Source organism: Gasterosteus aculeatus, chromosome 18, assembly GCF_964276395.1.
Source record: "Gasterosteus aculeatus chromosome 18, fGasAcu3.hap1.1, whole genome shotgun sequence".
NCBI lineage: Eukaryota > Metazoa > Chordata > Actinopteri > Perciformes > Gasterosteidae > Gasterosteus > Gasterosteus aculeatus.
Genome location: NC_135706.1, coordinates 3978390 through 3994129, shown reverse-complemented (window position 1 = coordinate 3994129; position 15740 = coordinate 3978390). Strand labels below are relative to the sequence as shown.

The 15740-nt window shown below is 45.3% G+C and overlaps 1 protein-coding gene across 8 annotated transcripts in view; it reads left to right on the top strand.

The window, feature by feature from the left end:
• epha7 (eph receptor A7) overlaps positions 1-15740 on the top strand; it is a 75650-nt gene that overhangs the window by 10390 nt on the left and 49520 nt on the right. For all 8 annotated transcript variants that reach the window (XM_078093991.1, XM_078093987.1, XM_078093990.1 and 5 more), the window contains exon 4: positions 9336-9491. In XM_078093991.1, the coding sequence (XP_077950117.1) occupies positions 9336-9491 (156 nt within the window). The remainder of the gene's footprint in view (positions 1-9335; positions 9492-15740) is intronic.

Genomic DNA, 15740 nt, shown 5'->3' with positions numbered 1-15740 from the left:
ATATCTTCATTTAGCCGATGCTTTTATCCAAAGTGACTTACAATAAGTGCATTCAACCAAGAGGGTAGCATATATAATCAACGGCCATTGACTTCAAGGACATTTGATCACTTGTTCGGTCCCCAAAAAGCCCATCTTTGTGTGTCAGGGGAGGCCTGACCACAGCGGTGACGAGCAGCTAGTACGACATTGTTCCATTCCTCTCAGTCACAGTTCTCCGAGGGCGGGGGGTGGATTAGGCTGGGTGGGGTCAGTGTGGGATGGAAGGCATTGGCACCATTCAGACTTAATGCTCAGTTGCTGACTGGGGATATTTTCAGTGGCGATTTGGCTTTGGCTGCAGGGGGCTTTGGATCGCTCAGACCTTTGGAGGACCTGCTTTCATCCCCTGAATGCAATGTCTTCCCCATCTTCTAGCACAACTCCCTTTTTTTGTTGAGCTGACCACCTTATCCAGTAAAGATACCCATAAGACATGGGCCTTAAGCCCCCCCCCCTACCCTTTCCTGTTTCTATGCGAGTTAAATGAACTAAAAAAAAGATGATTAGGTAGGGACATTTTCCACTTCAATGAGATTCCATTTCAAAGAGCTCACGCCGCTGATGGCTGAAAGGTGCGGGTCCTCGTCGGAGGTCTTTGGGTGCAGATCTTCCATGTGGCTTCCGCTCAGACGGAGTGAGTAGTAAATTCACAGATGTAAAGGGGGGTTTCGTCTCAAAATGCCCTTCATTGTCCACCGCCAAATCCTCACAGTAAATTAGCAGCAAAGGTGAAAGAGAGAAAACAGGTGTTGTTGACAGCAACTGAAGTTGCAGAGAGTTGCGCAGACTCCAACGCAGCACAAGCAGCTGTGTTTTGTGAGATAGTCTTTCATCCTTATATTTTACTCAAAGCTTTGCTTGATGGTCTTGAATGTATCCTCAAAATGAAATGGGAAATAACTGGCATTATTCTGGCAGTCCACATGAAAACACAAAAGCCTGTGTCCCGCTATTTCAAGACGTTACTGAAAAAAGAAATAATATATATTATATATAATATAATTATATATATAATATATATAATATAATTATATATATATTATATATTCTCAGTATATATATATATATATATATATATATATATATATATATATATATATATATATATTGGTATTTCCTGAGGTTAAGTTATTCCCAGCCTTACTCTTTATTTAGTTGTTTCACCCACTAACAAAACAAACCTTTTTAAAAACATGTTAGGGCAGGTGTCCATGTAGTAGTGTTTAAGACATGATTTATTTCTTGCTGGGATTTCTGTCTCCAGACAGAGATTTATGAACACCATTGAACACCTTTATTGGTTTTCTGGAACATTCACATAAAATGTCAATAAGGTGGAGGTAGAGTCCGTATAAAACTGCTGCGTGACATGTAGTCAAAGACCTTAAAATAGCATAAAGGTCAGTGACACAATACTGCATCACTCTGTGTAGTATCTTCTTTCACTTTGAGGGTAATTTGAAAGAAATTTAAGCTTAAACTCTGTAGAGAGACTCTGTCGAGTCAGTGGCAGTACCTTCACTAACGTGGCAGCATTATCTCCACTTTGGAATAAAACATAATCAAGTGTCTGGCTTTGATCTTTAATGCGAACAACCAAGCAGGCACTTCTTTCTGTGTTCCCTGCTCAGAGGGGCAAAGCTGCATGCCCTCCAACATAGTCTGAGGGAATGCTAATCTTCTCTCTTTGTTTCTCATGGAAAGCTACTTATCTCCCGCTAAGCACAGGTACCTCGGATGAATGGGCCGGTTGTCTGTATGTGTGGAGTGTAGCAGCAGCCAGACAGAGTCATTCCAAGTATGCGTGGGGTGGAGGCAGGATCCAGCACACTATGACATCAGATGCTGAACCGTTTCAAACTGACTTACTGGGCCCTTTTAGGTCGCCTTCTTCCTACGGCGCCCGCCTCCCGGGACGCGTTGCTTGTTTGAAATGAACTTGATTTTTCGGAAGGGGGTTTGACATTGAAAGAATGTCTGCCCCATGAAAAAAAAAAATCTGATTGAGGTGGGAGATTAGCATGCTGGCAAAAAGAAACAACAGCTGCCGAGAGTGTTTTTATTGAATAAAAAAGAACGAAGTGGGATTTGGAACTCTGCAATGAGGTTGCAGAAAACACTCAAAAGAAATGTCTTCCCCTGCTTACTTTGATGCTCCTGTGATCAGACAAATCAAAAACAAGATATCAAGTGTGATATCAGAATCCTCTGAACGCTATTTAGACGGTACAGAGCTACAAAAGATAAATGTCAGCCGGCACTGCAGCTCAATAAATAACGCACGTCTTCCTTCCAGGTCCACTTGATTCCTCCTCCAACCTCTGCAGCTACTAAAGTCCACACATCCACCGCAAGACGAGATCAATTGAGGTGTCCGTTGGCTTTTCAAGGAGCAGAAATACACTAGGCTACGAGTTGTTGTGTTTGCCCCCCCTCCCCCTCCCCCCTCCATCCCAGGTCTGCCTGCCTGTGTTGCCCTGAAATTACTCACAGGATGTACTGCCGCTTACATTGTAGGGGAAAACACCACTGGCTTCAGTCCACGAAAAAAATGAAGCAGCCATAGTTCAGCCTGCATAAAATGCCAGTGATCAGAGCCTGATGAACATCCACACCCAGACCTACCATGTATAGGAGGCAAAGAACATAAGTCAAATCTAATCAGAGCAGCACACACACACACACACACACACACACACACACACACACACACACACACACACACACTCGACCCCCGAGCTGCATTATCGCATGAGGAATAAGCTCTGCGTTGAGCGTTGAACATCCCTCTCTTTATAGTCGCAACGCTTGGTCACGGTCTCTAATTGCATGCCCTTGAAGTAAAAAAAAAAAAAAAAACATGAAGCAGAAGTTGTTTTTTAAACAGCGTTTCATGGTTGTCTGAACATTCAGCGGTACACAGGGTGTTTTGAAATAGATCACAGAGAACGCCTATGACAACATTAACAATGGATCGCAGCTTAATAGAAAGTTATAGGCGCCATCCACATGTTGCACCGGAGCATATAGAGTGAAAGAAGTCACCATCACGTCACCCACTGGTACGTGTTACTGCCTGTTGGGTGTTTTTGTCCATCGACATGTTGGATTCCATCGTCTTGGCTTTGTGGAACCAATGACAGCAACATAGCAGGTAGCAACCTGTCAATCACAGTAAGCCCACCCTGGTCTATTTTACTCCACACGGGACCATGATGAAGAAAAAAATAAAGATACTTCCGCATCGGCTCAGCTTTTCAGCACTGGAATATTTGAGCATGGGCAGATCGCCATCCGCCAAGGAGCACAAACATGAGCTCCCTCGGCAGCGTCAGCCTAGATTTGTCCTGACGCTAGACACAGATATGGCTCCGATGGCATCCGAAAAGGCCGGAACACCAAAAGATTGTGGTACGGGAACATTTCAAACAGACTTGTTCAGCTCAATTAGTAAGACGCAAACATACTCCAATAAAACACAGGATCGTGACGCCTGTGTATTCATTCCTGAGTTGATATTTATATTCATAAAGACATTTCCGCTACGATTAAGGATTAATAAAAAAAGTTAAACAAGAAAATAAACCGTTTCCTTCATTCTTGACCAGCTCCACCTGGCATTCATCAGCAGCGGTGGAGGAGAAGGGGGGGGGGGGACCGCGCGTCGGACCTGTCGGCCGCTCTCGTCGCGGTGCCTCTTTTATCACTCTAATGGGGCGTTATCTCCAGGTCGCTCCCTCCGGGTCTCCGCGGCCCCTTCCCTCACGCATTCTTTCCACATCCATCCCCACACGCGGGCGGATTTAACACATAATCAGGCTGGACGGGAGAGTAGCGAGGGGGGGGGGGGCGGGTTGACAGGAATCATCATGCTAGAACTGTGGAGACAGAAAGGGCCACACCAGTCATTCGCACTACGGCTCTGGTGGTCTGTTAAAAATCAAAGAGAATCTCCCAAGTTTCCCACACACAATTATTGAGACATGGCTGGGGTGGGGTGGGTTGGGGTGGGGTCAATATCCTTGTCCTGTTCGGACTGTAGAGTTCTCCACGCTCAGTCGTAATAAGGGTTGTGACCTTGATTGGATTTTTGAGTAGTGACACTTGCAACACTTTTTTGGATGCTTTTGCTTAACCCCCCCCTAACCGTTCTCGGGTCTATGCTACAGCTGGGTGACAGCTGTGGGGTCTTACTTTGGAGGTTGCAACTCTTTATCATAGCGTTGTTCCCCATATTTGACTTTATTTAACCAGCAAATACATCGAAAGCTTGGAAAGCCTCACTGAAATTAAAATGCGGGATCCGGTCAGTCAGCCAAGGGGCCAGACTAACTAAAAAAGAAACCGCCATCTCCCAAACAAGGATAATAATTATTTTCTATTTTGGCCAGGATGTCAGGCATGAACGGTAACTCACTGCCCCCTCGCCGCCCCACTCCTTCTCTGTCCCTCACCCCGAAGTGTCATGACACTGCCAAAGCGCATGAGAACCTGGACGCGATTCAAGAATGTTAAGAAGCTCAGAGTGGAGAGGGGGAGAGGAATAAACACAGTTCTTAGAAAAACCCAGATAGCTTTTTGTCTTCTCTTCTTGTGTACATTCATGTGCGTGTGTGTGCTTAAGATAAGGAGCCTGTTTATTTCTCGGGGCCAGTGTGTGTGCGTGCTGTGATTGAGACACCAAAGTCACAGGAGCATTTGATTAAGTCTTTCCCGCTCCTCCCAATGAACCGACTCCTCTCCCCCCCCTCCGTGTAAAATTGCTGACTGCTGCGCGTCGCCCCCTCCTACACCCCCCCCTCCTACACCCACCCTCACTCAATCACAATGCTTCACCGCAGGAAGGAACATTACAGATGCTTGTAGGAGCTGGCTAGAATGTTAGACTTCTTTTCCTTTTCTTTCTGTAAAACCTCAACCCGCCTCTCTGAGGACGGACTAATTTATCAGAGTCGTATATAAGCCGTCTGTTGTGTCTGCCGCTGAGGTTCCTTTTAAAAGCGCCAGTGTCAACGAGCGCAAACCATTAGGCCGACTTCATCTGTGCCAGAAGACGGCCAGACTTGCGTAAACAGGGCCCCTTTTTATTTGTTATGCACTTGATCCTTACAAATGTAACACCGCGTTTCCCTGTCGTCAAAGTCAGTGCAAGTAGTTCAGTGCGGCGTTCTGACATGTTTGTGCGTCAGCGTTTGCCAATAAGGTTTTTCATTCAATTTGGTCGCTTTTAGAAAGCTGCCACCTGGGTGGATTGGGTGCGATCACATTGGTAGATATTCCCCACAAGAAAGAAAAAGTGCCGCCGAGGGGGACGTTGGACAAAGAGCCTCTCACCCGCTATCGTGGGCCCATCTCGGACTAAGGGTGTTCTCTTCAGAGTCTGGTGCCAGGAACGTGAGAGTCGCCAGCAGGAAGGGAGCGTGAGCTGCCGGGCCTGGGCGGCTGTGTTTGTACTTGTCACTCGATGCTCTGCCAGCGGTGGAGAGAGCTGCAGCAGCAGCAGCACTTACTTGTCCCCTTGTCAACCAGACATTCAATTTTTTTTGAGGCCTCATTTGCCGCCTTGTTGCTTCTGTAAACATTTCCTGGGTGCCAAAACCCAGTCGGACACGTTGATAACCACATGAGATTTTGCTGGAAAGCCCTTAGGGGAAAAAAGCATTGAAAATGTACAGTGTTTTGCTGGAGTTAAAGGGCGAGTCAGTTACATGAGGAACAGGCTCTTATTTTGGTGTAATGATTTAGATGGGTGAACATGGCAACAGTAAAGTCCTATGAGGCAACAATATAACATTAGAGGTTGCAAACAAGCCTAAAGTTGATTAGCCGACACCAGTAACGGTCAATTAAAACATTTGGTTTCTGTTACTGTGTTGCAGAGGGCTAACTATTTTTTAAACAATGTTTAAAGCTATTGCTGATACCATGCCACTTCCTGCCTTAGTTTGATGACGATAGGCCTCTGGCTCTGAACCTTTTGAGAATGCCATTCACCTACAGCTAACATTTAGCGACTGGGCTTTAAGTTAAATGTGGTGAAAAGCATCTCTTGGTGTGCCAGTGTTGTTTCTGTATGTGGTTTATGAACCAGACTGAATCTCAAACGGTCAGTTTTTAGGTATTTCATCAGGCTTGTTATTAGAAGCGCCTGATAACATAATGTAAAGGACCCTGTGGAGACATGAATCTTCACGCCTTGAGCAGGACTGTCCGTCCACTGCTTTCTCCCTCAGTGCTGGATAAGACTGCAACTAACAATTATTTTCCTAATTGATTAATCTATTCACAGTTTTTTTGATTAATTGACTAATCTAACAATTATTTCCCATAGCAAATTAAAATAATGACTTGAAATGTTGGAATGTAAACTTCAAATGTATTTTAGTAACACAAAGTCAATACAAATGTAATCATTGGAATAAATACATTAATTAGAAATACAACATTAAAGTGCAAATGTGCTTTTGAAAGTAACTCAAGCACTCATAGCAATCATGTAAGTGACAAGCATGTTAATGATGCTCTCTGTCAAGACTCTTGCCATCTGAAGGGTGCATAAGCCTCTCTTCAGGACAGACTCGTATTAAAATGTTTGTGCGTTGCCGCAGTGCTGCTGTGAAACGCCAGCTCTGTTTTGCAGATGTCCTGTCTGGTTTGGTTTGCTGATGAAATATTCCCAGACTGTTGAAAGTCTCGTTCTCGCTTATTTCGTCTCTCCCACGCTCCGTTCAACTTCAGAAACGTCTTCTGCCTGGTGCACGTAGACAATGGAAGCGATACTGCCCCCAGCGTTGACCATTTTTGACAGTCGAAGTTGTAGTTGTTGAAGATGTTAAAGACATTATCTTTTTTTCTGAAGTTTAGAGAACTTCTGCACATTCTCTCAGTGGGTTTGTTTTGACAAGTTGAAACAAAAGTTTCATAAAAGAAAGCCCACTAACAATAGCCTTTAGCAGCTGCAGTTAAAAAAAGGAAACTTGGCGATGAACAATTCATTAGTTTATATGTTTATGTATAACTGTATTGGTTATTATTTGGGGAAAAGCTGCAATGGCATTGAAATGCACACTCTAATTTTGGTTTGGGTTTGAAACTAGCATCGAGGAAGGGAGGCATAACACAAATGCCACTTAAAGCCACAAAGTTATGTGGTAATAAATTGTTATCCAGTAAAGTTAATTTTAGACGGCTGTCCCGCTCTCATTCTCATTCTGCTCGTCTTAATCCCAGTGTTGGATGCTCTTGTCTGCTGGAGTGGTGGTGGTCGCATCACCCAGCAGATGAGCTTTCAGAAACCCAGCTGCAAAAATACACGCTGGCTGGAACGTTTAACTGGCCCCGGCCTGCCGTTCTTTAACCTGCGGGATGAAGCCCTCTGGGTTCACCGTCAACATCCCCCGGGGCAGCGTTTCCACCGTGCATCGGACGCGCGTCTTCTCTCGCCGTCCGTCAAAATGCCTTCTCTCATCAGACGTGAAACATGCGTCAAAAAGGAGCTCAATATGACGAGTAAGCACTCTGTGTCCACGTTTCGCCCGGTCAGCATTCGAGACACCCCTCGCTAGCTCGCAGAGCCTCCTCGCGCCTCTGTTTCCAATTACCGGCTTGGAAAGGTAAAGAAAGATTAGAGATAAAATCATGTCTTGAAAAGAAAAGGGGGGAAAAAAAGGCGAGAAGGGTCTTGTTCCACAAGGCCGTGGCGGTGCGATAAATGGAGAATGACAGGCCTTTCATGTAGCTGAAACGGAGAAAGCCCCGGCCTCCTCTTCACGCCGCCCTGGAAGTGGTACGACAAGAAAATTCAAATCTCTTTATCCCTCTTATTCCGGAACCTGTCACAGGAGGCGTTGGCCTGGGGGAAAAAAGGAAATAAAGAAATAGCTGAATCCAGATCTGTAATGGAGGGGGAGACCCGGGTTTGACCACTTTTACTCATTTCCCCCTGCGGCTCATGAAAAATGCATTTTTTGTATAATTTGATAGTTTGTATGCAGACCAATCCAGTATAGATTTCTTGCAGATTGTTGAAGAAATCTGTGGCCTGGATTGCAGCCTTTTTTCTTTTTTTTTTTTCACTCGACAGGCTGAGCTCCGTTTTGCACACACAGGCGGTCACTGAGGATTAGTTGGAAATAGCCAGACCCAGAATAGATATTTTACTCTGCACTGGCGTGCGAGGTGCTACGAGTCAGTAGTTTCATGCCATTTAAATTCCTTTGTCGTTCCTCCCTCTCATGGCAATTATTTGTAACTTAAGAGAAATGGTCGGTAAACAATTTGGGTGTAGGTGTGTAGTTGTGACCAGTCCGACATTCTCCTGAAAGCTACGCTCCGGGGCAATGGAACCGCATCATTTTGACCTGGGTTGTGTTCTTTTTTTCTAGCATTACAAATCTGGATGGATGGTTCTAGTAAACGCAGGACTCACCCAGGAGGCCACCATGTGAGGTCAATGTTTTCCACACGGACAGCGAAGAGTCCTCCTTGATTAGTCATGTCAGTTTATCGGGGTTGTCTCGGTTAAAAATGTCGAAACGATGCGGCAGCTCGTCCTCCAGGTGGAAACGCTCATCTCTCAGAAGAATGTTTCCTTTCAGAGATAGGACTTGTCATAAACAAGTCGGACCCCCTCCGCTGACCTGAGGATTCGTCAGCCTCTCCCGATGCCTCAACAGGAGATTTGGGATGCTTTGTTTTTTTTCCCCTGCATCCCTCAGTTTGCAGGTTGAGACTAAATACTGGCTCATTCAAGTTGTGTGGTTCAACATAGTGGTTTGGTCGGTCATGCCTCTCTTTTCTTCATGATGGGTGTTCAGGTTTGAAGTTATAACTCTTCCAGGCTGTGTTTGCACAGGACTGAATTAAATATCGCCTGGAGACGTTTGTCTCAGAATATAATGGCGTGGGAATCCAGCTTACCTATGGTTTACTAAATAGAAATAGTGGAAATTCCACTGTAAAACATATATAAACACCAGTCATAACTTTTGACTAGTTTTACATACCAGCATGCCCGTTTTAACCCTCTATTGACCGCTTAGTCATTACGTCCTAATCCAACTTTGAACCAATATTTTTTCCACCAATATCGGCATTTCAATCCAAATTATTTTGTGTCACAGCCTGAGAAGGCTTTACAATCGTACGACAACCCACAAGGACATTTCTAAAAAATTGTATGGTGTTGAAGAAGGCCAAATTAGTTGGTTTGATAAACAGATAAAGGTGCAAAAAGAGAATGTCTTCTTTTCCCTCCTGGCCTTAACCTCATCCTTCTTGTTCCCCTTCCACAGCGTGCGGCCGGGGTTTCTACAAGTCCTCTTCCCAGGACCTTCAGTGCTCTCGCTGTCCGGCGCACAGCTTCAACGACCGCGAGGGCTCCTGGCGCTGCGACTGCGAGGACGGCTACTACCGGGCGCTCTCGGACCCCGCGTCTGTGGCCTGCACCAGTGAGTCATCCGTTCCGTTTGCTATGCCAAACACAGCGCTCGTTGGGATGCGAATTCAAGCAGGGACCAGAAAAAGAAAAAAAACACACGCACTCCAGAGCCCACGGCAGACCTGTTCCTTCAGTCCGCATTGGCCTCATAAGAGCCCCAGATGTGCTCCGTGGCAGTTCCTCTGCCTCCCAGTGTGTCATTATAATTATGTTTGCAGGCTCGCGTGTCTGCTTTCCGTCTTAGCTGGTTGCTAATGATGAGAGGAGCAATTTGCCATTTCCCGTCTGAAAGATTGCAATTACATTCGGCAGCGGCGGCCGAGGCAGAGGCCTGCGTCTTCATCTGTCCTGGCCAGTGTCATGCTTATGTGACAGCCATTGATGGCTTATTTACACAGGCGGGGAGGGGGGGCAGGGGGGGTGATCAGTCTAAAAGGGGTAAGGCTGATTTGCTCCAAATACATTGCCAAACAAGATTTTTAAGAGGTGCCCCCCCCTCCACTCTCGTTTTGTCCTGCTAGCTACTGTGCAACAGGGAGTGTCACACCCCAGCAGGGCGATGTTAGCACTCTTCTTTATCTCTGGAGGTAAACAGCACCCCTCAACATAATCTCTGCAGCTTATCCGCGTGCCAGCTTCATTCTGCTGATAATGCATCACAGGAGTCCTGGATTGACTCTCAGGCTTCTGGCTGCTAAATACACACACTGTTCTTTTTTTACCTTTTCCTTTTTTTTTAATACCTTTTTCATAATTATTTTCTTAGGAGTGAAACCATTTATTCTGCAGCGTTTTTATAAGAATGAGAAACAAAAAAAGAAATGCCTACAAGGTTAAACCGGCATTCCTTGTTCTCATTCCGAGCACTGCGTCTTTTTTTTGCGAGGTCTCCCAAAGTAGGCCACGTCAGAATCTCTAAAGTGTGTGTGTGACGGAGAGACACTGCTGGTGAGATATTATGCAAACATTGGAACGTCGCAAGACACGCAGAGTGATGCATTAAATCAGAGTTTTTAAAGAGCCCATTGTATGGATTGAAGTATGAATTTGATCCTTTAAATATCCCATGGTAAAGGTCATGCATAAGAGGCTCCTTTCTGCCAAACTTTTCCATTTATTTTCAACACATTTTTAGCGCAGAGGTGTGTTCCGTTTTCCTCTTCAGTCAGAAATGATTTGGCATGGGCCTCGGAAGTCTACTACTGTATGGAAAAGGAGTGCAGGTTCATTAAAGGGAAAGTGTACTGTTGAGAAAAACATAAAAAACAAGACCTGACGTATGGTTTCCCACAGGCATTATCTGCCATCAAAATATCCAGCTTCTGTTCTGCATTTCAGCTGGCTGTTTTTAGGTTTTGACCAACTTGGAAGGAAAATGCTCAGTATTTAGGTCTGCTTCAAACTACTCCCCCCCCACAGGACTGTCCAGGGAGTCAGCCATTTCCTTTTTGCATTTAGCTACTCTGGGCTGGATTTACCACCAAAGTAGCAAAAATAGTGCCATCCCACACTACACTTTTTCTTTAAATTGCTGTTGAAAGTAAAATCACATTTTGCTACCGTCATGCCAACGACTGTATCAAAGAAGTGGACATAGTCCCCTTGAGGTCACCCATTTGGTTTGTGGACTACCTTTTTGAGACATCGACTTAGCCGTAGCTCAAAGAATGAATAATAATGACTTCACACGTGGTGGTTTTAAGTCTTTACTTGGGAGTTGTCCTTCCTCACTTGGTAATTGATGTCTCGACTCTGAACATGTCGGTCTCGGAGTCGAAGTTGCCTGTCTAGCTTTGGGACCTCACTGGAGACTTGCTTGGGGAGCTTCCAGACTTGACTCGGGTCTTGTCAGTGTTGACCAGGAACCTGCCTCTCTTATGTTGGGGCTTGTTTTGGGAATTTAGTGCAGAGACTTACTTGCAGAACAATGGCTCAGTGCCACCTGTCCTTTCTTAGCATGTCACAGATTAACATTTCAATGGTTTAAACAAAGACAGAAACACAGTCTAGCTCAGCAGGCGAGATGTTTGTTGTCTGCTTGCGGTGAGATTCCTTTTGCTCTGAGTCAGACGTCCTAATGACGGTGTCTTTAAAGCAGCTGAAGAGGCATTATCCCGTCCATTATCCTAAAACCGTCACTTTCGGCCGTCTGCTGTTGAGAAAAAAGTTATGAAGCGGCAGCAAAGCTAGTTTTGTCTCACGGTGTCGGATGAAATCATTTGCAAAAGTTGTAAATGAGTCGTTGTCTCAATGAACTCTATGACCTCAATTGGAACATAAAGTTATTACAGAGGGCTCAGATTTGTCTGCTGAACTCCATGCCCATCACCGTCAGACACAAACAAGGACATAACTCAGGCTAAGCTAATTTGAGGCCTGGCAATGACCACAAACTAGCAGTCTCGCTGTGTAGTGGGGAGGAAACCACAACGCTTCACTCGTACGTCTCCCGCTGAACAAGGGCAGGACTCGCCTGCAGTAGAAACGTATTTGCAGTGTCCTCTGGCTGTTCCCCATCTGGGTAATCACCTTGGCCAAGTAGCCTAGTAATTACTGAAGTTGCCTAATGCACACTTTCCATTATTCATTTTCATTAAGTTCGGGTCTACACTTGATGACCCTATACCATTTTATGTAAATATGTATTTTCAACTTGTATGAATAGCTTCGCTCTCGCCCTCATTCACCCGGCACAATTTCCTATTTTTTACGCCTTTCTGTACGTGCATTTCCTCATTCATGGCTGGATTAAGTCTCTGTGACCAATAGACTCTGTGATTTACTTATTTCTCAAGTCTTATCCAGACCATGAGTGAATTGTAATTGAAAATGAATTTGCACTGCCTCTACAAATAGCCTAATAGACAGATTCTTTTTAATTTTTATATAGGAGTTTGTAAAGCCACCATATCATAGGCCTAAGAAAAACAGTTTGATGGATCTCTGGCACACAGAGATTAAGAAAGTGTCTATGCGGATTTAGGGGATAATGAGACAAAGATGTAATGTGGGGACATAGAAAGCCAAATCGGCGCTGAATAAAGATGAGGGAAGAAGTTGCAAAAACATGCAGTTCCAGATACATCGTTTTACCGTGTGGTTGCATTTTACAGGAGAGGGGGCCCTCAAGGATGAAATTGTCTTTTTTGGAAGGTTTGTCTACACCATTCCCATGCAAAGTTGTGAGAAAAGAAGAGATGTACAGGGGGGGTGGCCATGGTGAGGCGTTTTCTCCAGGGGATACACCCGGGAAGAAGCCGTTGACAGGTTGGGGAGTGGGCATCAATCATGCAACAGCTGTGAGCGGCACTGGCGCATGCTTGGGGCTGAGAAGGGTAGTTGTGAGAGGTCCCTCCCTCACCCCCCACCCGCGGAGCCCCATAAAAATGTGCCACCTCAACAAGTTGCGACGTGCGTTAGAGGGTTCGTGCTGCCTGGAGTTGCTAGGGGACTGTGAAAGGGCTCCCACAGTTCAGCATACACGCTGGATGAACCAACGATGAGGGCCTGCTGTTAAAATGGGAGGTGTCCTGCCACTTGCTTTGGTTATATTTGGATTGAAAGCAACTTCATTTAATGATGTAGGTTCAAACTTTTTTTGACAAACAAATGCTAAATCAAAACTGACACTAGGCCCAGACAGGACTGCAGGGGTCTGGGCCTCAGTTACTCACTATGGCCAGAAGGAGATTAATCCATCTATTATTATAAATATAAAGACTTCATAATTTCCTTTAGTCTGTACATATTCACCTTATGTACTTGAAAGCTAAAACTACAAACTTAAGTCCCAGATTGTAATAAACCCAAGCAATCCTCTATGTCATTACGCATTGATAAAATAACGTTAACTTAGACGTAATGATCAGAAATGATTTTGATCAAAACATAAAGCCTCTCCGTCCCCGTTAAGATCATGCACGTGTAAAATCTAACTCATCATCAAAGCTACGAAAGGCCATGCAAATTTGGGTTTGCAGCAACTTCTCTCACATCCAAATTCTCCTTATATGGGGTGGTATTTAGGAGTCCATGTAAAGTACTCCTGCACACAACTGCAGTGGTCATTTTTCAAAGACAATGTCCATGCTAAAATTGAATTTTAGCTCGCACAAGCGGCAAATCCATTTCTGGATTGAGCTTGGCACTGGAGTGGTATTGAAGTTTTTTTTGTAACGACGACATTCTGAGGCCTTTCTGCTGAAACAACTCAGGGCTTTTCATCCCCTCCTGCTGGTCCTGCTGCAGCCGCATCATTACAGGCCGGGTCACGGCTGCCGGGTTGGCAACACACATTTGTAGAGCCGGGATTACCTCATGGGCGATTTGAATGCCACTCACCCCTGCCGCCCCCATCCCCACCGCTCCCCAATTAGAGCAGAGCTGGCTAATAGGCTGTGGAGGGTTAAGGCAGCCCCCGAGCACCTCTCAAGGCAGATAAGCGCCAGATTCTTCTCTCTTAAGCTTGGATTTACTCAGGTCTCACAACTCCGCACAGAGTTCTCAGGTCTTTGAAACGTGACCTACAAACGATCCGATGGTACACTTTGTTTTCTATGTGGGAGATTATTAGATGTAGCGAATACTTCAGTGCAGACGAGGTCTGTTTCCTTACCAGCTTTACGCACTGTGGTACTTTTGTTTTATTCAACTGAATCTACCCCACGTTAGCATGCAAATGATCCAGCAGGACAAACTGTGCCTATTCCATATTCATAACAACAAAAACACACAGTGGCAGCATTTGGGAGGGAAGCCAGCAAGTGATTGAGACATTTCAGGTTGCAGAGGCCGCGGCAGACTAATCCCTGAAATGATACTTGAGGATTGAGAGAGAAGGGAACACGAAAAGATAAGAACGAGTGGGGGCAATGAGAGAACAAAATAAAGAGAAAAAAGAAGAGCGATGAACCAATGAGCAGACAGACACACAGCCGAGGTCTCAAGCTGCAGTCCAAATCCGTACTGTAGGTGAGGTGGGGGCAGAGTTTCATATTGCAAAAAAGTCCAAACAGAGCATATTCTTAGAACCAATATGACGCCAAGGCAGAGGAAGCAGAGGGTAGCGTGATACTTTTTTCCCCCGCCTGTATGACATTCTGTGTAGGCGATAGAAAAATAGCATCGCAAAAATATGTGTATCCAAGATGTAATGTTTCCACCACTGCGGATCGCGGTGAAAAAGTGCAGTCATTTTATTCCCAGGAAGGAATCCTGATTGTAACCTTTACTACTGAAAACAAAAGCGGATGTTTTGTTTTTTCTTTCTCTCTGCAATGTGAACTTTATCCTTTCAGACAGTCTCTCTGGAAAAGCATTTGTGGCGTTGTTCGTGTAACAATGCACACATGATAAATGACAAAAATTCAAACACAGCCTAGTCGTCACTTCCCTTTGAAGCTAATGGGTTTGATTTTTACTAAATAAGTCACACAACTTGTTGGGACCTAGCCTCTACGCTTCCACCCCAAAAGGGAGATGTCCTTCATACCTTGCATTGACATGCGTTTTGTGCCTCGGTTTCATCCAAATATGATTTAAGCGGATGAAGCGTTCACCTGATTGAGCTCTGAACATTCTTCCGAGCTTTAATAACAGGTTGGCTCTTGGGTTTACGTAATCGAACCAATCAGCGTCAACCAAACAACCGCACTTGACCTGCAAAGTACACCTCGCTGGTCATTTCAACCCACCCGCCTGCCGGAACGTTGCTAAACACCCGGTAGCGCCCGATCCTCGCGCATCGCATTGGTGACCCCCCTCTGAGGCCTAGCCGCTGTAGACCATGTGGATCGATCGGATCACAATGAAAGGTTCTATTTACATTGTCACTTCCATGTGATCAAGTACCGATTGCAACCAGATCACTTACAAGTGGGATGTAAGATGACATCATTTGAAATATACTTTAGAAAGAAGAAAGCCGTCAAGGCAGAGTGCACCCGGAAAAAAATAAGGAAACGAGAGGTCACACATATCCAGGGTCAGTCCATTCTCATTTCCTCTCGCCTCTTGTTTTGCCGAGGTATCGCCGCTTTGATCTGTGGCACCTGAGACCCCGACGAGAGTGGCACGGGCGGAATGAGGTTTTATCAGCGCTCGCCGTGGCCATGGAAATGCGGGGATAAAAGATTCAGGAGGGGAGGGCAGGTGTGCGGACGTGTCGAGGCGCCCCCCTTCCCTTTTGTCTGCGTGGAAGATTGAGAGCGTGGTTCGATTTGTTGGTTCCAAGGCTGAGGTTGAGTGGCGCTATCAGCAG